The sequence below is a fragment of the Lissotriton helveticus genome, chromosome 12 (assembly GCF_964261635.1).
Source record: "Lissotriton helveticus chromosome 12, aLisHel1.1, whole genome shotgun sequence".
Taxonomy (NCBI): Eukaryota; Metazoa; Chordata; class Amphibia; order Caudata; family Salamandridae; genus Lissotriton; species Lissotriton helveticus.
Genome location: NC_136073.1, coordinates 333,949,647 through 333,974,149, shown reverse-complemented (window position 1 = coordinate 333,974,149; position 24,503 = coordinate 333,949,647). Strand labels below are relative to the sequence as shown.

The 24,503-nt window shown below is 45.3% G+C and overlaps 1 protein-coding gene across 1 annotated transcript in view; it reads left to right on the top strand.

Annotated features, from left to right (window-relative positions):
* The window catches only part of CLEC3A (C-type lectin domain family 3 member A), a 74,507-nt gene that overhangs the window by 36,056 nt on the left and 13,948 nt on the right, over nt 1-24,503 (top strand). The window contains exon 2 of the mRNA XM_078668356.1: nt 2,725-2,808. Coding sequence (XP_078524482.1) covers nt 2,725-2,808 — 84 coding nt within the window. The remainder of the gene's footprint in view (nt 1-2,724; nt 2,809-24,503) is intronic.

Below are 24,503 nucleotides of genomic sequence, written 5' to 3'. Positions count from 1 at the left end.
TGCCAGAAACCGGTCCCCGGTAGCTTGTTTCCTTTCCAGTGTAAGAATTGGCTTTGTAGTTTGGTTTGCCCTGTTCCCATCATGCACTGGGACAGGAACCGACTAATTTGCATACAGCCAGGTTCTGAAACTGGGATGATGCAGTGAGCTAAAAAACGGTGTTGGATCTAGCCCTGATCTCTTGACTGGGTGAGAGTTTTCTGCTTAATTCAGAGACTCTGTCCATCACCACCCCTTGTTGTTAATTATTTTGTTCACCCTAAGCGTGGAAGGGTATGCTCAGACATGAGTCCCTTGCTCACTGCACCATCAGGATTCAAGCAAGCCGGGCCGAAGAGGCTGAAATGCCAGAAACCGGTCCCCGGTAGCTTGTTTCCTTTCCAGTGTAAGAATTGGCTTTGTAGTTTGGTTTGCCCTGTTCCCATCATGCACTGGGACAGGAACAGACTAATTTGCATACAGCCAGGTTCTGAAACTGGGATGATGCAGTGAGCTAAAAAACGGTGTTGGATCTAGCCCTGATCTCTTGACTGGGTGAGAGTTTTCTGCTTAATTCAGAGACTCTGTCCATCACCACCCCTTGTTGTTAATTATTTTGTCCACCCTAAGCGTGGAAGGGTATGCTCAGACATGAGTCCCTTGCTCACTGCACCATCAGGATTCAAGCAAGCCGGGCCGAAGAGGCTGAAATGCCAGAAACCGGTCCCCGGTAGCTTGTTTCCTTTCCAGTGTAAGAATTGGCTTTGTAGTTTGGTTTGCCCTGTTCCCATCATGCACTGGGACAGGAACAGACTAATTTGCATACAGCCAGGTTCTGAAACTGGGATGATGCAGTGAGCTAAAAAACGGTGTTGGATCTAGCCCTGATCTCTTGACTGGGTGAGAGTTTTCTGCTTAATTCAGAGACTCTGTCCATCACCACCCCTTGTTGTTAATTATTTTGTCCACCCTAAGCGTGGAAGGGTATGCTCAGACATGAGTCCCTTGCTCACTGCACCATCAGGATTCAAGCAAGCCGGGCTGAAGAGGCTGAAATGCCAGAAACCGGTCCCCGGTAGCTTGTTTCCTTTCCAGTGTAAGAATTGGCTTTGTAGTTTGGTTTGCCCTGTTCCCATCATGCACTGGGACAGGAACAGACTAATTTGCATACAGCCAGGTTCTGAAACTGGGATGATGCAGTGAGCTAAAAAACGGTGTTGGATCTAGCCCTGATCTCTTGACTGGGTGAGAGTTTTCTGCTTAATTCAGAGACTCTGTCAATCACCACCCCTTGTTGTTAACCATGATTAGATTAGGCACAGAGGCGAGAATTATCAGGTCCGAGGAAATTGAGCCCAAGACCCGCCGAGGCGGGAATTTAACCCTGGTCTGCTTCAGGGTCTGCCGCTCTAACCATTGAGCCACACTTCTCCTTTTAATTAATACACAGTGCTTTTTTAGGCCTTGACTGACACAGTGCATACAATGTGCTTGTGAGAAATTGTGTTTAATTGCAGGCATTTTAGAGCCCAGCCATTGATTACCATTGATTCGCTTCATCATCACTCTAATTCCCTTAGTTCAATTTCGTCAGCACATGCTGTCTTCCCTTCCTCCTTGTGTGTTTGTTCCTCCCTTGGAGCATGGCCCAAACACTGCCTGCTTGCCCAGTGTTCTTCCACTGCTCGCTTTTTAGGAGCTACTTTTTATATATTAGTTACAGCAATCTACAAGAATACTTGTGCATGCATGTGTTGTTGCTTTCCCCCTACCGTACCTGCACTGTTTTGCTTTACACCCACCCTCTCTGTCTGCTGTCCATGTTGCTTTACCCCCAACCTCCATGCCTGTTGTCCGAGTTGCTTTGAACTCACCTGACTGAGTTCCCCAGGGATGTGCAATAAAAAGAATGTGTTATGATGCAAACACCACTGGCCATGTCATTGTACGTTTTCCACCCCTCCATCTTCCCTCTGTGTTGCCTCTGTCTGCGCGCTCCTTGTTGTCTGTCACCCCTTTCAGATAAGATTTTTTTTTTTTTAAAGCAATGGCAAAGCCAATAGTTATCACATATATTTTTAGTCATATTGTACTGCAGCAAGGACTGTGGCAATAAACTCTGGTTTTCAGTGGAATGTGGATTAGCAGTAAGTGACTGATGCTGTTTCCTATTCTTTTTCTGACATTTTAGGAGTGTTAACATTTCTTTAACACAGTGAATGGTGATTTAGGTGACTGTTATTACTTAAGGTTAAGAAAAATAAGTAGAACAACATACCACACCCATATATCAGTATTCATGTTGTTGTATGAAAAGTAAACGTTAGACCAGAGCATAACAGATTACACATTTCTGAAATCAGGCTGCTGCTTCTGGATATACAGGTTGTTCTTTATAAAAGCAACTTAAAAGGTAGGCATTTAGGATGTTATAGTTAGTAGACAAAAGTAATTGTACCAGAAAAATATTACTGTTAATAATAACCATAATTTTTATAAGGTGGAAGGTGGATGAACCCACCCCATACAAAAAAATTCTGCGAATTTGTGGCAGTGGTGACAACAACGTGTCCTCCTCTATGCAATCAATAGCCAAGACTCAAGTATTGTCAAGACAGTGGTAGACAAACTGAGAGACAGAATACACATCTTTTTAATGAACTTTTGAATAATGCCGTATCCTAATTGTTTTATGTAGTCTAAAAAATCTCTTTTCATTGCTATGCATTATCTTTGTCTTTTTAGAAAAAGATACTGATTTGAAGACTCAGATCGATAAACTCTGGCGAGAAGTCAATTCCTTGAAAGAAATGCAGGCACTACAGACAGGTAAACTTTTATGCCAAACTAATTGTTGTCATTGAGAAATGCATATCTCAAGTCTAATACAGTAGAATATATCATTTTAATTACAGTACTTCAAGTACAATGTAATCTTACTGATTGGCCAGACAATGAGAAATATTGATCATTTAGCTCCATAACATTAAAAGAACTACAGAAAGTATTTTATAATAATGAATGTAGTCTCATAAGTGTGCAAACAAATGTCCTTGATGTCCTTTAATTTCTTATAACAAACACGTTCATTTTTAAAAACTCAATGATTTCACCTCTCACAAAATCATTAAAATTTTCTCAGACCACTGTGACTACTGCACAATACACATATATTTCACAGCACAACACTCTCCTCTCGATCAGTAAATCAATTTGATATATTTGTATATTTATAAAACTCAGTAACAGTCGCCATAAACTAGTTACAGTTAGGATCGTATTTCAATACCAAATGCATGTTTTGCTTTCCGTATATATTTGATGCCATTTGACAAATCTTCACAAAACTTCCTGGAATGTTTTGGGATGATCTGGCAAGTGGGGGACCAATAGAAAGGGGAAAGGGTCCCAAAATGTGTGTTCCACATTAATTTTTCCATAGGAAATTTAGCCACAGTGTAAGGAAATGCCTCTTTTTGCATGTGCACCCCCATAATTTTGAACTGACACTGCTGTTTTTTTAACCCAGGGGGCATATTCTCAAGGCGCTATCGCCGAGTTAACAGCACTTTACAGCAGCCAAAGTCACGATAAATGTAACGACCCATTCACAAGCTGGTGCTAACAGCCCATAGCACCAGTTTACCTGCGATAGCAGCCGCAAAAAACATCGCCACAGACGACCCCGGCAACTATCGCTAATGAGATGCAGAGTAGGCGTTTCTGTGCAAAAAGCTGCGACAACACCACTCCGCGACATTCTCAACGAACAGCCAGATCAGCAAAAAGATCCCAAAGCAGGCGATAAGGGGCATTAGCAGCAGGAACCTAACACCTGCTCTGGTGTGGTGCAAAGTCGGACAAAAGCCTGCACCACAAAAGGGAGGTCAGCCCAGAGCCACACCTGAAGAACAACAGATGCCATGGAGCCACTGAACATGCGGGCCGGACACCCAAGAGAGCCACAGCACCCACTGCCACCACCCCCAGGACCCCAGGACTCCCCCACCCCCCTCGACCCCAACGGACCAACACTGAGGCAGCGCAGACAAAGACAGCAACCCTCAGAAAATGCACCAACCTCACAGACCCAACACCAGAGAATGTCATTTATCACTACATGCCCAAAGGGACAACCATCATCTGCATCCTGAATATCATGGGCCACAGTCCGACGGTACCAACACAGCGGACAACCAACATCCCACCTCAGACCAAGCTGCTGGCCGTGATGCACCGGTTGGCCTCTGGTACCCTCCAACCAACATCCGCCCAAGTCAGAGGAGTCACAGAGCCAGACCAATACAAGTCCCACACAACAGTCATGGATGACACCATCAGCTTGGTACCCCTCTATCTATACTTTCTCCACACTGCGCAGGAACAGCTAGAGACAATACTAAATGCACACACCTCAACTCCACAATCATGCAACTCACAACACAGGAAATGCACACGTCACAAGCTCACATACAACATGCACAACCATCAGACACGACAGCACAACTCACTGTGGGAATATGGCCTAGCCATAGACATTAGCCATCAACGCATGGCACCTCAGCCACACATCAGCAGAATGTCGGAAGAGGTGGGGACCAGGCATATGCGAATGAGGCAAGTTGCCAATGAATGGGAATGAACACAATGCCAAGTGTGGCATGGATGTGATGGCCCGACTGCAGTATGCAAACCACACACACATATCCATGTCGACACACACCACTGGTGTTTGGAGTGTAGTGGACAGTGGTCGCAACCATGTCACCCCAGCCAGTGGGGAAGATCGCAGGACTGTACCTTGTTACATTCCCCCGATAAGCGTGAGCAGAGTGGTATGGCCCGGCGTATGCTAGGCCAGCGTAAGGCTGTGAATAAAAGGCACGTAACTCTGGGCGTGGTCCTCTTCCGGAATGCCCAACGTCTCTCCCAGGGCTGCGCCTCTTGCCCCGCCACGAGGCAGTCACCGTCGTCTTGAGTGGTGTTGCCTGCGATTCTGTGCGCCTGCTACACCCCGGGCCGCTGGTCCCCGAACCTGTCTTACCCACCCCTGCACACCCAGGCCTCAATGCCCACCTGCCAACACCAGCGTGTGTCAAAGAGGGCCCACCACGTGCCGGTGCAAGCTCCAAGGCTGAGGCCCGTGACCATGGCAACCTGCTATGACCGTCACGGCCTCCACGAGCAAGGTGGATGACAGTAGTAGGTCACACACTTGGAACTGAGTCTTGATTATACCATGGCCGAGCACATTAAGTATGGGTCAGTGTCTGTCGCTATACACCCTTCGACGTGGCGCCACCAGGTCTTAGTCGTACATCACAGCTGTAAGATTCTGTGGGCTGTGCTCGAGTAGGTCACACAATTGGAACTGAGCATCGATTTTTCTAAGGCAGAGTACATAATTGCACGCAAGGAGAGGGCTAAGAGGATGATGCGTTGCATTTGGGAGGAAAAAAGGATCATCGCTATGGAGGTGATCGAACACTACCGACATCTGCCCTGGTGTCATTAACACTGTGCATTGCGAGCCTACGACATGTAGCTGTGGGCTACTGCTGACCACTGCCTCCGACCACTGCGGTCCAGTAGGTCACACATTTGGGACTGAGTCTTGTTTTAGCAATTGCGGAGTACATATCATTGTACCGGCATCATCACACAATGCATCCCCTCTCAGCCCCGGTGCCACTAATTCTGTTCCCCGACATTCATGGACACTCTCTGGTCGTACATTGTTGGCGTCTGAGTTTATGGACTAGGGGGTAGTTTTCATCCTCATGTTCCTGATACCGAATTGGTGGTGGCAGCGAAGCTGTCGCTTCCCACTCCCCCATTTGCTGCTTCCCGATAAGATCAGACCTCTGCATCATGCCCTGGAGGACACCTTCCACTGTCCCCTGAACCCTCGGCCACATTCAGTTTCAACATTGACGACGACCTGCTCAGTCTGTGTGGCCCTACCTGAGTGGACCGCAAGTCAATGTCCCATGGCGGGGTGCCTGTGCCGGCCGCTGTGCATCCAGGGCCACTAACTCTGTGCTGGTCAAGTCAGGGACCCTTTCTTCTGTTATATTGGATGACCTCTGAGACGGTGGTCTTAGGGTCTTTGACGCCATGTGTATGTGGCCCTGCGCTGTCAGCTGCCTCTAGCCTCAACTGCGTTCCACTGGGGCTAACACATCCAATCGAGTCCTGATCGGCCCAGACATGGCATCTCCGCAGGAGGCACACGCCCCCATCGCCAGGACCATCTCCAACCGCCATCTGCCAGAGTCGGAACAGTGGTCCTGGCAGACTGATGGAGTTGCTCATACCTGTCATGGATGCCATTATCTGCCTGTTACCCTGCTCAGCACTCAAGGTGCCACTGACTCAGTGCACCGCAACCCATGGACTTTTGCTGACTGAGTTTTGTGCTGTGGAGAGGTTGCGCAGCAATGTCACCTCAGACTGTGTGACATGACCTGGGACGTTGATGAGGAAGATGATGCAGGTCTAACACACCCCACTGCATCTGCATCATGAATATCCCAAATGGACAACATGCCTAGTCATTTCTATCACATGAGGGCGCTCAGATCTAGAGCCCCAACCTCAGTGCCCTGCAACTCACGGACACTTCTGTTTGCATGTTGGGTGACCTCTGTACTTGCTCTGGCTCCCTCTGTGTTGCTCAGCAGCTGACTCTGTTATGCAGGTGTTTTCGTTTTCCTTTTCACTGGTGTCCACTGTTCAAGTTGTTACCAGCACCAAGCACTACGTTCAGGCTGGCTTACACTCACCCCACACACATCCACACAGGGGTCACTGTACATATGGCCCTGCCAATAAAGGGGCCGGGCGCACGGGCCAGTAGAAAGTTCAACATAATATCTGCGTGTTTCCCTGTGATCTTGTTGTATGCATGAGGGCACTGGGCCCTACGACATTACATTATGCTGTGTACAGCGGGCGCAGACATGTCAACACAGGCAGCGGTTTGGAGCTTGAACATTTAGCTTTGTCATCACCCACTCAATTCGTAAGGGAAGTGGCCTGGGCCATCGTAGGCAGAGCCAACGTGGGTGTGTAACTGCTATTTGCGTGCCCCTGGGCGCGGTCTGTACTGTGAATGTGCATCTGCATGTGTCTCTATGGCAGGATGGGTCTCCTTAGTGGTGCGTAGGTGGTTCCTGAAGGATAATAGACACCCAGGTATGTGATCTAGTTCGCCTTCCCCCTGTTTGGACCCCACATGCACCTGCTCGTCCACCTCCATTTGGCGTTCTGACACCTGGCTTTGGGGTGCCATGTGTGGGTTGGTGAAGTGTTGTGAGCCAGCCGTGCTTGCGGGTGCTTCCTGCTGTGTGGTCTGTTGCAGGGTCTGTGTTCTCCGCTAAGTAGCTTGGCAGCCTGGGTCCTGGTGGTGGGTTGCTTAGGATGTCCATGGGCTGTTGTAGGGGGTCGGTGTCAAAGGTGTGGTGGTCCTCTCCGGCATCACAGATGTATGGACTTCTGTGGTCTGCTGGAGGTGTTGTGTGTCCCTCTGCAATGTGAAGTGGAGATGCATGTTGACATTGTGTTGACATGTATGTTGGCGCATTGTTCTTGTTTACTTGCAGACTGTATGACAATGTACATTGTGACTGTTAGGGAGGTACAGGATTTGGATGCGGGACCATGTACATTTGGACTACATGACGGATGTGAGGTTGTACACGTACATTTTCATTTCACAGTTTCCAGCTCTGTCAGAAGTAGTAGGCCTGTTTGTGCGCATGTGCGGACCCAGTTGTATCTTCTGTTCTGCAGTGTCGCATTTGAACATTGTACCACATTGTCGTCAATGTGGGTCTGCTGTTATTGCTATGTGTCTGTGCTGCAGTGTGCCGCAGGGATCAGGGACATGATCCAGGGTCATTGCGGGTGTGTAGTGTGCTACACCTCATTGAGCATGTATGCCATTGTACCTATCTTCCCCCGTCCCACAAGTCCCTGATCATTACTCACCCTGTTGGTGTTGTGTCAGGTCCTCTCGAGCTGTGTCCGTACTACCTACTCCTTGAACCGTCTCCACGCTGATGACTGTGGCCTGGGTTTCCTCCGGCTCCTACTGTGGCATGGGGCAACTCCCACCTCCTGTCGCCGTTGCTCCCTTCCTGTTGGCAGCGGGTTTATGTCTGGTTTAGGTTGTCACATCATGCCAGTGCCTCTTGGCCTCCTCGATACTCTAACTGCATTCCCGGTGGTCTACTTGTGGGTCAGTTAATGGTAGTGTTCTGTCACCTCTGTGACGCTGATCTGGTTTTGTTGCGGACTGCATCCCGTCTTCCTCTCCATCTTCTCCTTGGCCGTCCCCGTTCCAGGTGTTCCTTGCTGGTGGTCTTTGGGGGTTGTGGGGTTCACGTTGGCCACTGCGCTTGGTCAGTGTGGATCCATGTTGCTACGAGATTTGGATTGTTTCTGGTGTGTTGTTTCTCTAGTTTTTATTGTGCATTTCCCACCAGACACATGGGAATTGCAGGCCTGTCGCTGGTTTTCGCTGCTTTTTGTACCAAGATTGGCCTCATGAAAGATTGTTTGCGTTCGTGTTTTGCATTTTTGCGGCATGGCATTGATATTAACACGGACATTTGACACGTTATCTGGAGGCTATCGCATGGTACCGCCATGTGGAAAATGCTTTGTTAAAACAGCGTAATTTTCCCCCGATAGACTGCGATGTTAGAAGTTGTGTTAAGTTACTTTTGCCATGGTTAATACACGTTCTTGAGAATATGCCCCTGAGAGTACACCAAGGCCTGCTAACCAGACCTCAGTGCCAGTGTTCTAACCCTATACAAAAGATATATTGAATTGAATACATCCGACTCGCAATTGCTGACTTACTTATGAGTTCCTAGTGTATGGTACCCAGGCAAAGAAGGCAGAATGCTCACTCAGGGCTGCAGCACTGTTGGTGCTGCATTGAGTGTGACAATGGATAAAATGGATCCCAAACTGTCACTGAAGGCTGAAAGGGCAGTGTTTTCTCTGCTAGAGCATCTTTGCCATTATAACTAATAGTAAAGCCCCCACTTCCCTTAATGATATATGCAAGTCTCCCCTAAAGAAGGCCCATGAAGCCCTATGGCTGGGATCTGTTATTACCTATTATTAGGTAGAACATACATTATTCATATGTCTTAACAGCAAAACGTTTCAATTGTTTTTCTGTGGAAAGGTTAGTAGCTTCATTGGCTAACACAGGGTTACCGGCTGCCATCCCAGCCGGGATAATCTCCGAATGGAAATACCTAACTGGGTCATGTAAGCTATCAAATTCTTTGGCATTAAACCTGACCTGAAGCCCAAGTAGAATTAAATGTCACCATTAAAGAAAGCAACTTTTAGAAAGTTGCCACTCTTTACTCCAGCTATTCCAGTGCATTTCCAGAGGCAATTTTTCCACATTCGTATGCACATTTTTCACCCAAAATGGATCTTGGTGTTCTCTTGCACAAACACTCAAATGGAGACACTCCAGTGGTACTATGTGGCGAGATTAAATAGGACCACAATTTTTCTCTTAAAAATCTTCTGCATCAGTTCCTAAAGTCAAAACTGATTGTATCCCTTCTTTCAAGAACTTGTTGATGCTTTCCACAAAACCCTTTAAGGTAGTTGAAGTACAAGACCTCTTGAAGATGCTTAGTATGGAGTCAATATATTGCCTTAGTAGTGTAGAAGTGAAATGTGTACTGTTGTCAGTGACTAATTTGTTTGGGGGCCCTTTAATTTGAAAAACTTTCTTTAGAAATGTAACCACTGGAGCTGTGTTGGGAAGGTAACAAATCAAACAATCCTGAAAAATCCAAAGCAAGTTTTACCCAAACATTTTTAGGCATGGGAAACATGCAAAGGGGTTTCATGCATTTTCCAATGCTCATCCGAGAGCAAAAAGATCGTACAGACATCAATCTATTTAATAACTTGTGCATCCATGGATGGCCACCGATACAATTCTTAGAAGTGCTATTAACACCTAGATGACCCTCATGTGCTACTTTGATTAGTGTCTCACATATAGATGTTGGGGGAATACACCTATCATTTTGCATTAGCACTCCTCCCACAGCTCACAATTCCTTGGAAACCTGAGCAGATGGTTTCAAACCAACTTCCAAATTCCTTTCCTTAAGACAGCCAACCTTTATAAAATGCATCACTTTCTGGAGGATTTCTTCACACTGTAAGGCATCCAACCAATCCCATGGTGTAATCATATCGCTCCCATCCAATAGATCCTCACCATTGCAACAACACATTCAACATCCTCACGCACATCCAACATATTTTCCATGTCCAAGGGTATTCTTGACAAACAATCAGCTCTTACATTCTTACCACCTGGAGCATACCTGATATCAAAGGTGTATTTTTAGAGATGTGATAGTAACCTTCCAAGGCGAGCTGATGTTGTGCCTGTTCTGTTTCCATTCAGCATGTACACCAGAGGTTCAAGATCTGTGAAAATATCAAACTTCGCACCTCACAAAAAGATTTCAAATTTCTCCACCACTCAAGTACAAACTAACGTCTCCCTTTCAATTATACTGTAATTTGTTTCTGGCAATCTCAACAACTTTAAGTGAAAACCACAGTCATTTCTTTGCCATTCACCCACTAGGACAAAACAGCACCCAGCCCAGTTTCATAACTTCAACTGTAAGAAAATATTTCTTCCCAGATCTTATTTGTGTCAATGCAGGTGCCAAATAATAAATTCTTTCACTTTTCCAAAAGCTTCATTCACCTCCTTTTTCCAGACAAATGTTGTCCCATCTAAAGGAGGCATTTTAAGGGTAGGACAATTAAAGCATACACATCATTAAATAATAAATTTCATTCAACCCAAGAAATGACCGAAGAGCATCCTTGTCTTTGGATGGGGCTGCATCCTTGATAGCTAGGACATGTGAGAATTTTAGTTTATTACCCTCAGAAGTAATTCTGTAACTAAGCGAATCAACCTCCTCAGTCCTCTAGACAATAATTTACACTTAACAGATCTTAATGTAATGGCAACCTCTTTAAAGACAGACAAACCTTTCACCAAATGTAATTGTGGTCAAGAATGCTCTGTGGAAAAATTATAACATCATCTTGGAAGGCGTTTCCACCACCAAAAATCCATTTCTGGAACACGCTGGGAGCCGAGGCTATTCCAAACAACATTCTCAGAAATTTGAAAGCATAAAAAGGCGTAATGAAAGTGGTTAATTCTTGTGTCTTGGTGTCAAGAGGAATATGGTGGAACACTGATTGCAAGTCAAGAAAGGAACAAAATTTTGCATGTACCAAATTGGCTAGTAACTCATCAATTTGTGGTAATGGATGACAAGCTACTAATATGTTACTTATTCAGTGTGAGCAAACCTGCACCTAAACGTATCTTGCCCGAATTTACTCCTTACTCTGTATTGGTCTCTGGAATGATTCCTTAGGTGACCAAATTTTGTAACAACATCTTGAAATCATCTCTCACACACAGGGGAACTGGTCTCACCTTGTGTGTCACAGGTTCCACACAGGATTTATGCCTGATGCTGCATTGAAACGGATTGATGACACAGACTTTGTCCTGAAAAACCTCTGGATATGTTTTGAAAATTACATCAACCCGTTCTTCAGGACTATTCTCAATTAATAAAATAGGCATTGGTACTACCACAACTAGTGTATCTGAACCCCTTACCAGAATCAACCCAAGCTTTGCCAAGACCTGCGAACATTTTTTCGCCATGTAGATTTTGGTAGAAGCTTTCCTGCCGAGAAATGTAAATGAGTCAACAGAATACCCGAATACAGAAAATTGTTCCTCGAATACTTTGGAATCAACATCAGGTTCTTTCAACATCACATTTCTACCCCATAGGTTGAAAAAACTGTAAGCGACAAAATTGTGATAGGAGCACCTGAATAGGCCATCATATTGAGTAAAACTTCATCCACCAACAAATCATACAACTGCCCTTTCACTTTTGGTGTACTATCAGGTTTCAACTCAACTGCGAGAACCACTTTAGAAAGACCATACACTGATTCCTCAACAGCCAGACAAACACTGTTCACTCCGATTTGTTTTTTCCACTTCTGCAACCACTCTGAAATGACCTAACTTTCTACACTTGTTACAGCGTTTCCCAATTGCAGGACAACCATCATCATTTCCCAAATGTGCTTTGGATCTACACCGGTAGCAAGCAAGTTGATTTTTCCCTTGTTTAAAACCCAATTTCTTGTCTTTTACAAGTTCAACTTCACAGTTTCAACATCTGATAAAACATTACCAGATATATTTTGCCGTTCAGAATATTCTTGAGAAATAGGTTTGCTTGAATTAATGACTATATCTTTAGTAACAACCACTACTTCCAACAGCGTAGGATCTCTGCAACTCAAAACATGCTCCTGAATTGTTTTGAGAAACAACTGTAGACAAATTGATCTCTTAAATAGATGTCCAGAGCTGACCCAAAATTGTGCGTTGAGGCTAAAATCCTCAGAGTTGACACAAATTGTCCCACACTTTCATCTACCACTTGTTAGGTCGAGGACTGCGTCGCCCTGCGTAGCAGTGTGGGCGGAGCTCCGAGATTTAATGTTTCTTAGTTAGGGGGCTTGAACCCGCCTCTCTTCTCCATTGGCTGGCCTCGTAAATGCTGGCCAGCCATTGGAGGAGAGGGGCGTCACTCTGTTCAAGCCCCTTCTTTTTCGGATTCGGGGGCGTGTTTTTTTGCAGTTTTCTGGCAGTGACGTCATCCATCACTCAACTGCTAAAACCATGCCCCCGAATGCGAAAATGGCGCCGCCCAGGTTGTTGAAAAGTCGCCACTTTTAGAGGGTATGCCTTTATTCTCTCTGGTTCTGTCCTTGCCCGTCCCCAGGTGCCTCAGTTTCAGTGTCTGTCTGCTTCTGTGTACTCGGCTACCCCTGTCTGAACCTCTCTGCCCCCTCCCCCGCGCTTGGCCTGTGCGCATGCGCACAGCGTGCCCTCGGCCCCCCTCCCGCACATCTGCAGCATGACGTCAGCGTCGGAGCAGCCTCCGTCGCCCCCTCCTCCCCCTCCCTTGCCCGGCCGGCTGCGAGCGGTGCCGGAGTCCTCAGGCTCAAACTTCAGTCAGTGCTCAGCGTGCTCATCCACATGTAAGCACCGACTGCGAGGGAAGCGGGCCTGCACTGCGGTGAATGGACGGTAGCCCCCTCTCTACCTGGACAGCCTCTTCCGAGCCCCTCCAGGAAAGGACCGCGGCGGGCGGAGCGCCCGTGCAGAGCAGGGAGCTCAAGGGGCGGGAGCATCACTGTGCACAGGCACCTTCTCCCTGGAGCTCAGGATGAACACGGTAAGGTTGGCCGATGTTCACTGTCCCCCACGCCGTCTTAACCCTCCATTGTATTTCCCCCAACCCGTGCATATCCATATTGTGCCCGTTCCGCCTCCGTCAGTTCTGCACAGCCCTTCCGAGTTCACTCAGTAGACTACTTCTGTTCCCACTCTGCTTGTCCCTCCTGTGCCAACTCTACATGCCCTTCCAGTGCCCACCTTGCATTCCCCTAGTGTGCCCACTCATGCATGCTCTTCTCGTGCCTATTCTGCATATACCACTTGCGCACCCTGCAGTTTCTTCTACATGGCTCTCTTCTACCTACCATTCATACTCTCCCTGAGTCATCTGCATAGCCCCTCTTTGCCCATCCGCAAAACTCTTCACATTTCCTGTCTCCACGCACACGTGACTATTCTGAACTTTCCGCTGTGGCAATCCTGCATACACCATTGTGCCACAGTGCACGCCCCTCGTGCCACCAGCATGTGTCCCTGCCTATTCCACCTGCCCCCTGCATTTCACACTACTGCACCCTGACATACTACTTCTATTCACCTAAAAGTATTCCCATGCACATCGCTGTCCACTGAATGTCCCATGCTTGGATCCTCCTTAAACTGATGTGTAGCTTTCCTGCATATACTCGTGGTCTTGCACACACTCCTCTGTGCCAACTTGGATATCTCCGACTGTCTCTACTGTGCTTCACCCTTTGCAACCACCTGTTTCACACTGGATTTCCCCGTGTTCCCTGCCAATCGGGCGCTGTGTTTTTCTCGCTTTTCTGCCCCCCCCACTGTTCCTCGTGCTCGCTTTTCTGCCCCCCACCTCTCTGTTCCTCGTTGTAATCGCTTTTATGCCCCCCACCTCTCGATCCTCGTTGAAATCGCTTTTCTGCCCCCCACCCCACTGTTCCTTGTGCTCGCTTTTCTGAATGTCCCCTCCACACCCCTGTCCCCTCGTTGTGATTGCTTTTCTGCCCCCCACCCCCCTGATCCTCTTTCTAATCGCCTTTCTGCCCCCCACCCCCCTGTTCCTCGTGCTCGCTTTTCTGCCCCCCCCGTTCCTTGTAATCACTTTTTTGTTATCATTCTCAAGAAGAGTGAGGCTCATTGTTTTGTTGGAGTTCCTCCCATTGAAGTTCGGTGGAGGAGGGCAGCTGAAAGGTGAGACAAGTTTGCAAAATGGGGAAAAAATCAGTGTTGTTTAAAAATTACTAAATTAAAACAAAGCACCGGAAAATATGTGCACGGGAAGTAACTTGCATGCCACTCGCGACTGCCCACATGCAGCAAATTCAATTGCAAAGAATGACAGACGACAGGATTAACCATTGCAGCAGCCTCACAGGACAGGACAGGCTGAGCGGGCTCACTCAGGAGGCTGGCGGCAAGAGATTACTAGGTGGTGGTGCCTGACTGCCTGCAAGTGAAGTTAAGATGTAAGAGACAGAGTGATGCAGTGCAGCCACCCAAGTGCGTGTGTTATTGTCTTTATTTATTAAATTCATTCCATCAAGCAGAGTGCTATTGGCACTCTGCTTGATGGAATGAATTTAATAAATAAAGACAATGAGGGTGCAGGTCGGATTGTAGTAATGGCGTTTGGCCTGACTAACTGTGATCAGTCCTACCCAAGAGCAAGCCTTTTCGTTTCAGCCATGAAGTAAGCGAGTATCAAGAAAATGTGGGTGGAAAACAACGTAATTGTTCTTAATTGGATAGAGAGAGGGAAAGTCGACATTCAATTTAAGAATCTTACTCTGTTTTATTTTAGTTATTTTATGCTAGTTGCCTTTTCTAGCTGTTTGGCCCCGGCGCAAGAGAGTCCCTTGCCAAGCCACAAGACATAATAAGAACACACGTGGGAGCAGTTTCTACCATTAATCAGTTTATCGTTTCTGGGTTTTAATTGGGCTGGGGGTGCTGAAATAATCAGAAAAATGGGCTTGAACCCAACAGACGGGAATCCACAAGAAAAGTGTTGTTAAAAGCTATCTAGCATACGCTTCAGTGTTTGCAGTAGGCAGAATCCTGTTGTTTTATTGTGCATGGTTTCCACAGAAACGGCATGCACGACTGCGCGTAGCACTATATTAATTTAGGCGGGGCTAAGTTTATTGCCCCCTGTAAGGTCCTTAGGAGACATTTTATTCTCTTGCAAACAACCTGGTTAATGTGTCATCCTGAAAGTGTTTTTAGGTCTCGACTATTATATCCCACAGGGATAAATAGACGAGAGTATAGTAGGCAAACCAAGCTCTGAAACCATTGCGGATTTCGTACAGTTCATGTGGTGCACTCGCGCAAAACACGCGTCCACATCAAACTCATCAGCCTCCCTCCCACAGGCATCTGAATCTTCCCCAGCGTGCGCTCGGCCTCAGGCATTCACCCCAGCGCGCGCGCGGCCTCACTTCTCCTCCCCCCTAATTCACCCCTGCAGTTTCACTTTCACGGCCGCGAGGCCGTGCTCTCACTTCAAAGGAATGCGCACCCCGCCTCCGCAATGCCGAGAGCATTTCCCGGCCGCTTTTAATTTCATTCCCCCAAGCCGCATCTTGTTCCTCGCACACTCAATGGTGAACGTGCATGTTGCGTCTCTCTTGCCCCATCCTGATTTCCGCGTCATAAAGTACGTGCCTTTAACTTGTTTTTTTTATTTGGGATCCATTTCACTCCAGTCTCTTGCCCCCTCGTTCACTATCCCTCCTACATTTCCCCATTCGACCCCATCTCTGCCCTCCCCATCTCCCATCCAATCCTCTTTCTCACCCACCCGATTTTCTTCTCCTAAGCCCCGCCCACGTTTCTTCCGCCCCTCTCTCTCCTCCTCCCTACCTCGCCATCCCGTTACTCCCCCGCCCCTCTTTCTTTCTTTCTATCGGCATTTCCCCCAATAGCTTATTAGTGGCAGGCTGTTGTATCTTATGCTGCTTTTACTTTGCCAATTCGCAAGGCTCCGGTTTTGGTTCGTGGTTTCTAAACGTTTAAAATGCTTTTGTTTTACCAGCAGCAGCTTTTGTCGCAAGTTCACTCATGCTACTGCTCTTGCCAAAACAACTAACAATAACATTACGGTTCTCAGTACCTTGCCATCCCTTACTCCCCCGCCCCTCTTTCTTTCTATCGGCATTTCCCCCAATAGCTTTTTAGTGGCAGGCTGTTGTATCTTATGCCGCTTTTACTTTGCCAATCCGCCAGGCTCCGGTTTTGGTTTGTGGTTTCTAACCGTTTAAAATGCTTTTGTTTTACCAGCAGTAGCTTTTGTCGCAAGTACACTCATGCTACTGCTCTTGTTTTAGAAATGAAGATGTTGGGTTTACTTTTTGTGAGATTCATGGAGTGGTGGTAAATGTAAGAACTTTTGGCCAGGCTATATGACTGTTGACTTGAATGGCAAAGAAGTGATCTTTGGACAAGACTTCTAGGTTGTCACATATTTCCAGGAAGCTTCTAGAGGAGGCAACAGACTTATTCTCCAACGAGACTTTGAAGTCCTAAGTTACTAGGAGGAGGTTGTGGTGAAGGGCAGGCATCTGAAGCTTCCCCCAGCGTGCGCTCAGCCTCAGGCATTCAAGCGTGAAGCTTCCCCAGCGAGCGCTCTGCCTCACTTCTCCTCCCCCCTAATTCACCCCTGCTGTTGCTTCCCAGCTGCTTTTAATTTCATTATTTCCTTGTTTTTGGCACCACACAAATCTCAATATTCAATGACCTGGTGATTATTATTGTTCGTTCCCGTTACAACCGAACTATATTTACATTTTGCCATTAGGTATATAAAACCACAAACATCTTAAAAACTTAAAGGAAAGCAGGACTAGTGTTGTATAGACTAACGTTGGTTGCTGCCCACGGCCGTATTTCACTTTAGCTCATTATGCCGAGAGCTTCACTTCAAAGGAATGCGCCCCCCGCCCCCGCAATGCCGAGAGCATTTCCCGGCCGCTTTTAATTTCATTTCTTGGCTGCTTTTCATTTCATTTTGCGGCCGCGGTTTAATTCATTTTGTTACTTATTTTCTCCAATATGTTCTTCAATATATCATTCCCTTGTTTTTGGCACCACACAAATCTCAATATTCAATGCCCTGGTGATTATTATTGTTTGTTCCCGTTACAACCGAACTATATTTACATTTTGCCATTAGGTATATAAAACCACAAACATCTTAAAAACTTAAAGGCAAGCAGGACTAGTGTTGTATAGACTAACGTTCTAGTAGTTATTTTAAGGCCCATATGTCAACTCATACGTCAAGTGTATATCGTGTTGTGTGACTAATGGCATTCTGGGACCCCCTCTGTTATATGACTCACTAATGTGGTCTGATCTGTCAAAGGTTCCCTCTGTTGGCTGAAATGACACTTCACCACCACAGCACCACTCAGCACCACTCAGCACCACCACATTATCACTCAGCACCACCACATTATCACTCAGCACCACCACAGCACCACTCAGCACCACCACAGCATCACTCACCACCACCACAGCACCACTCAGTACCACCACAGCACCGCTCAGCACCACCACAGCACCACTCAGCACCACCACATTATCACTCAGCACCACCACATTATCACTCAGCACCACCACATCACCACTTAGCACCACCACAGCATCACTCAGCACCACCACAGCACCACTCAGAACCACCACAGCATCACTCAGCACCACCACAGCACCAGTCAGCACCACCACAGCATCACTCAGCACCACTCAGCACCACCACAGCACCACTCAGCACCACCACAGCATCACTCAGCACCACCACAGCACCACTCAGCCCCACCCCAGCATCAATCTGTGCAACCATTCAACAACAACTGGTTCAAATATGTTCTCTTAATGTTTCAAGCTTTATTACAAATGTCACAAAAAGCTGTTAATATTTCACTTCTGTTCTTGGATTTTCGTCACAATAAAATACACTGAACATAATCTTCACAAAAGTTATTTACAAAAGTTTAAGCTATTGCCATTATAAATTACAATCACTTTTATTTAAGTATTAATTATTTAAAAAAATTAAAAGCAATTGTTATTTGTAATATCAATTCATCTAAGTCACGTAAATACAAAATATGTTGCATTACAAATGCTATAGGTGTCACATTTGCGAAAGTTATAACTATTGGCATTGTAAATGACACAGCTATTAATTTAGCTATTTTCAAAACCAACACATAAATAAAAAAATTGTCATTTACAAGACCAATAGCTCCAACTTTCCTAATGCGAGACCTATTGCATTGCAAATGCTTGTTATCCCTCCGCTCGGTATAGCTAATCACCAGTGTCATGGATTAATCAGAAAGCACCAGAATGTGTTGTGTATGAACTATTTAATTATTTATTAGGTTTCTTTTGTTTGTCACACGCAAGGCCTAAGTTTCTCCAGAACACTGTGCATAAGGCAAAAAAGAGCATGTTAGATGAAACTATGAAATTAAAGCCGTTGATTGCCTAATTGTCATCTTGATGCCAGTGGGCCTTGGGTTCATTAGCCATGCTATGCTGCCGCTATGCCTTCTGGGACAAAGTTACAGTTTGGTAGAAAAAGTAATGTTCGAGGCCTTGCGCAGGGTTGGACCCAGTCAAAGGAGAGTTTATTTACCTGGGAAGCACATGTACCATATGCTAAGGTGCAAAGCAGGGTTTGCGACACGATGAAAGAATTTGTTAGTCTGACTCTCCTATATACATTTTATGGGGTGTTTGGTGCTCAATGTCCTGGGCACTTGTGATTTGTTTGTCCTGCCATGCTGCACGCTCCATTAGAAACACAGTATACCATTACACATTGTACTTGCTTGCAGGTAGATATTCTGACCACAAAATGTGTTCTTGTTCGATGTTGCAATTAGAATGGAAGCAGACCCTTTGCATTTTAACAATGGTTAGTTGGCATGCACAAAACATGACATTTCCACATGTTAGAGAATATATTTATGAACCGGAGTTAATGGCCAAAACATTATATATTTGAAGATTCCGTTTTTCAGCTGATGTAGACACAGCATCCTGCTCAGACGGTGCTGTTGTGTGCTACATGGTATTGACACTCTTCACACGGTCACATCGGGTGATGAGACATTTTTGCACGATGAACCGCCATGTGATTTGGAACACCTTACAGGTAGCTTTCTAGGTCATAGGTGGTAGCTCTGCACTGTTGTAACTCAGTGCGGTGTTTTCAGCTTCCATGGGAGGCAGCATCGGGTACTTTTGGTGGTTCTGTTGGGGTTGTTAACTGTAGTTCCTGAGCTGCTTTGACAAAGTCAACTCTCAAAAGCCACACCCAACGTTAATGGCTCATGCCCATACCCTATAGGATCACACTTTCAAAACATTACAAGTTTGCCAGGCCTTTGTAGGCCAGTGCACCTTCCTGTCTCTCTCACACGCTCTCTCACTCACACTCTCTCTCTCTCTCTCACACTCTCTCTCTCTCTCACACTCTCTCTCACACACTCTCTCTCTCTCTCTCTCTCTCTCTCACTCTCTCTCTCTCTCACACTCTCTCTCACACTCTCTCTCACACTCTCTCTCTCTCACACTCTCTCTCTCACACTCTCTCTCTCACACACACACTCTCTCTCTCTCACACACACACTCTCTCTCTCACACACACTCTCTACTACTCAACATTACTCACTCATAATTAGTCACTCTATACTGCTCACTCTTTACTACTGAAACTAAAAATACACTTTGTATATGTAAGGGTGTTGCTGTGCATGTAAATGTGTGTGGCTCTAGGACTCTTTACTACTCACTCTCTCACTATTTAATACTCACTCTTTCACTTTTTACTACTCGCTCTCTAATACTATCTTTACTAATAACTCTCTCCTGCTCACTAACAACTACTCACTCTACTACTCTACTACTTACTCTGTGTGTGGGTGCTAATGCAATAGGTCTCGCATATGCAAGCGATTAAGCTATTGGCAATATAAATGACAATGCCATTTATTTATGATTTTAAAAAAAAAGAATGTCATGAGCAATGCCAATAGCTCTACCTTTAATAATGTCGAGACCATTGTATTGTAAATGCTTTTTTTTTTTTTAAAGAAGTTGAATCTCTCTCACAAAACACTCAGTTGTTCCAAGAATTTCTTGGTAAGTCTAACCGCAGCTTTAGTATATTCGTCGCAGCACCCAAACTGATCTGGCGGGGCATCCACTTTGGGAAAGTTGTCAAAATGTGTTGCGCTTCCTGGCCCGAATGACTGAAAAGTAAAGTCACTTTCTTCACAGGAACACATGTTGGTCGCATCTACAGCTACCACAAAGTTTTCAAAACAACGCTACCAACTTCTCCACTTCAAGGGAGGCTTGCCAGGTTGTTGCAGAAAAGCTGGAATTTGAATCCATTACTTATTGGATGCCATGGAGAATTTAATAATAATATACAATAATACCAGTAAGTTCCCAGAAATAGTGCAGCGATGTAAGCAAATCACAGTTAGAAGATGCAGATAAATGCAGTTTGTTCACAGATAACAATGTACCACTGCAGAAAATGATACCAGTATCATTTCAGAAATATTGCAGCAATGTAAGCAGGTTACGGCTAGATGATGCCGATACATGCCTATTATCCATGAATAGTACATCAGCATTGAACATTCAAGTAATCAAAAGGTGTGTCCATCACCAAAAGTGCACACCGGGGTCCAAGGGACTGAAAAAGCAATGCACCCACCACGTTGCTGGCGTGTTGCGTAGTATGATTTTGCAGGTGTTTGGGCAATCCTTGTCCAACCCAAAATGTCTGAGTGATCTGGTAGAGTGTCATAAATGTGATGACGCCATCAACATGATGCCTTTGTGCTGCGCGATCAGTGGGCTGTCAGTATCACAACAACTCTTAACACCTTGTGCAGCGTGCAGAACAATGTTCTTAGACCTTCTGATTCTCATAATTGTTTCACACCAGTCATCCTCAGCTTTACAGCAGACCACCTCAGATCAGCATGCGACTGTTGAGCCGAGAACCATGCAAAAGCCCAAAGTGGACACCACACAGAAGCGTGCATGGCGAAATCACGGTATCTGAAATGGCCAGTGTATTGATGGGCTCCCCGAAGAGTCCTGCTCATTGGCATATGCAAAGAAGAGTCCAACAGCTGCACAATGATACCAGGCTGCTAGTGCCTTTATTTCTGCGCTTCCATGGTTACATTTTTGCAATTTCATTCACCATTTGAAAATTGCCCTTGCCAATCTTATAACAGTAGATTAAGGCTACCAACAAATGCCTGCCAATGTGTTATGAACTGGATGCATGCACTGTGATACCACAACCCATGAACATATACTGACCGTCTTGGAATGCTTTTTCTTGATGCACAAACGGCCATCTTTGAAGGCGTTTTTCTAATAAAGACCGAACATTATAAGATTGCTGTCAGTGAGTCAAGATGTAATGGCCCCTGGTCATGTTTTTAAAAAATGTTTTTCATTGAACGTTACTAACAAGCATTGTCAAAACCAGCAACTGTATAGTCACATTTTAAAGACTGACTTTGCCAATGATTGTTACGAGCACGCCATCCATACTACCAGACAGGCACTGTGGCGGATCCTGTGACGCTAGACTTAAAAAGGGCAACATCATAGGCAATCTCCTACGAAAATAATACACAGTAACGGCCTTGTAAAAAGATCTGTAAAGTTTATTTACATATAACAAGTCAAATCTAAAACTAAGTATTTGTAAATAAATATCTATATTTTTATAACTACCACCTCATAAAGAATTGTCTCTCAGCTTCACTGCATTTTTCCATGAGTCATAACAAAAAGATGGGTATATCCCTCTGATAAACAAGTAACTAAATAAACTAGCAATTAAACATGGTTTAATGTGTTGCTTTTCGTTCAGACATGCTAGAGGTTCACAACCATCATGACAATTTTGCAGGACACTGCGTTTTGAATCTGGAATTTTCCTATGTCCTGAATACGCTATCACCCATTTTTTTCCTGTTTATTTTCTTTCATGGTGCACATCCAAACATGTTATGTTATCTTGTTTTTGCTACGTGGAATAGAAACGCGATTGAAAAACTAAACATATTGCTTATTACATTTTGAGGCTTCCGACGAATGAAATAGAATTAAAATGATATGTAAGTTAAAGAAATCTCAACAAACAAATTAGCTATATTTTCTCATGGGGAAGAATTACAATCTTGTATCCAAACCTGTGTGTCCTGTGTGTGTGTTTTCTTCAAATCCGGTTACCGTGTGCACGGGTTCCTTTACTTTGGCTCCCAGCGAAGGTGAGCATGAATATGCCCTCAGTTCTCGGTATCTGGCCGAGGTCCATCACCCTCCTACTTCCCAGAGACTGTAACAGCCCCACTCACTAAGGAGACACACAGTTCACCTCACTGGAGGACCTCCAAGCTAAGTATAGGGAGCACTATGCAAGGCAATGAATGCATAAAGATGGCTTTTGATGACACTTTGAGTGGGACACATCGCAAATAGCTTTCGGAGATCGAAATATGGCATTTTCAAACATTACAACATGGCATATCTAAAGAATAACGAAATAAATTCAGGTCTGCGGATATGCGGTCACACATTAGCAACTTGTGCACAAAATAATTCCTGCTTGTGCGCACCCATACTGGGCGCACCCCCAACGGTGAACTGGGCTATGCGCCCAATTATAAAAACAAGTCTCTGACTACTACTACGCTTGTACTAATTGAACCCTTGGTTGCCAAGTTTTCAGTTTGCTTATGTGTGACGTTTTCATTGTTTTAGTATGAGTATTTGTGTGACATTTTGACACTATGCGAAGTAGAACAAAGCAGGTATCTCTCTAGACATAATAAAGTGAAAGAATAAGTGATTGTCGACCTACATTGTGCAGCTTTGACACATCCGCACCCCAGTGGCGGCTCGCCGAGGGAGTGCTGCGTGGTGGTGAGCGGGGTGGGGGAGGGGTAGTGGCAGGGTTGGGGAGGGTAGTGGAGTCTGACATACGTAGGACAGGAGTAAGGTAAGTAACTAAATAAAGAAAACAATTTACCTTACACGCACTGCATCGCCGAAGTTCTGAGTGCTCCTCCCAGCACTGAATGCCTTTTGTAGAGATTATAGGATCCAGAGGTAAATAAAACAAGCATTTGCAATGCAACAGGCCTCGTATTTACGAGAATTGTAAATGACAATGCCTTTTATTTATCTGTTTTAATATTTAACATAAATAAAAGGAATTGTCATTTACAATGCCAATAGCTCAAACTCTTGTAAATGCGAGACCTCAAAGAAGTGGCTGCCATTTTCCGGGCTGCTTTGGAAGTGAAAAAGCATTGCAGGAAAGCATGCCGTGCCTGCAGTAGGAGAAACTCATTAAAGAAAATTGTGCTTACAGACTAAATAAGACGTACCACGTAACAACTGAAGTAAAAGGGCCAGTCCTCATGGAAGGTTACAAATGAAGACAAAGCGGGACTAAGGAGGGACTAAATAGCCTATTAACGAATCAAAAGCCAGCATTTACGAAGGACAATGACACAAGCCAATGCCAAATAGAGCTGAGAGTGGGCGGGGCTTCAAGTCCATACTTGAATACAGCATGCCTCGCAGAGCAGCGCATGCGCTGCCCAGGCTCGACCTAAAAATTAAACTGGGCCTTGGTGGCCAAGGTAGGACTGAAGGGTTAGAGAGTGAGGCTACTACAAAGCTATTATCATTTACCATTTGTTGTTTTACAGTAAATAAGAGACCTTATACTGAAGCTGCTTTGAGGTAAGTGTTCTTGCATCACGAGTCATATTAATATTTAATAAAGACCGCGCCAAACTCAAAAACGGTAGACGTGCTGGGAAATGTAGCACTTATAACTGTGTGGGAATAGCTTGCTTTTTTAACGAACATTTCCATTCATATATATTCACACCACATGGAAAAACACAGGCAGGACCAGCTATAGGGCAATGCGATCGGTGCTGATACACCTGGCAGTGAGCTCTGGTGAACGTTGTGTTTAGAAATAACCTATGAGTTTAAAGCCTCTGCTGCAGAGTTCCTTGTGTGTCTAGCAGTTTTCAGACACCAATAAAAATGTCAAGATAACTCGGGTGAGTAATGACCCTGTTGGAAAGAGATCAGAAATTTGTCTAGTGACAGTTGTAACTCG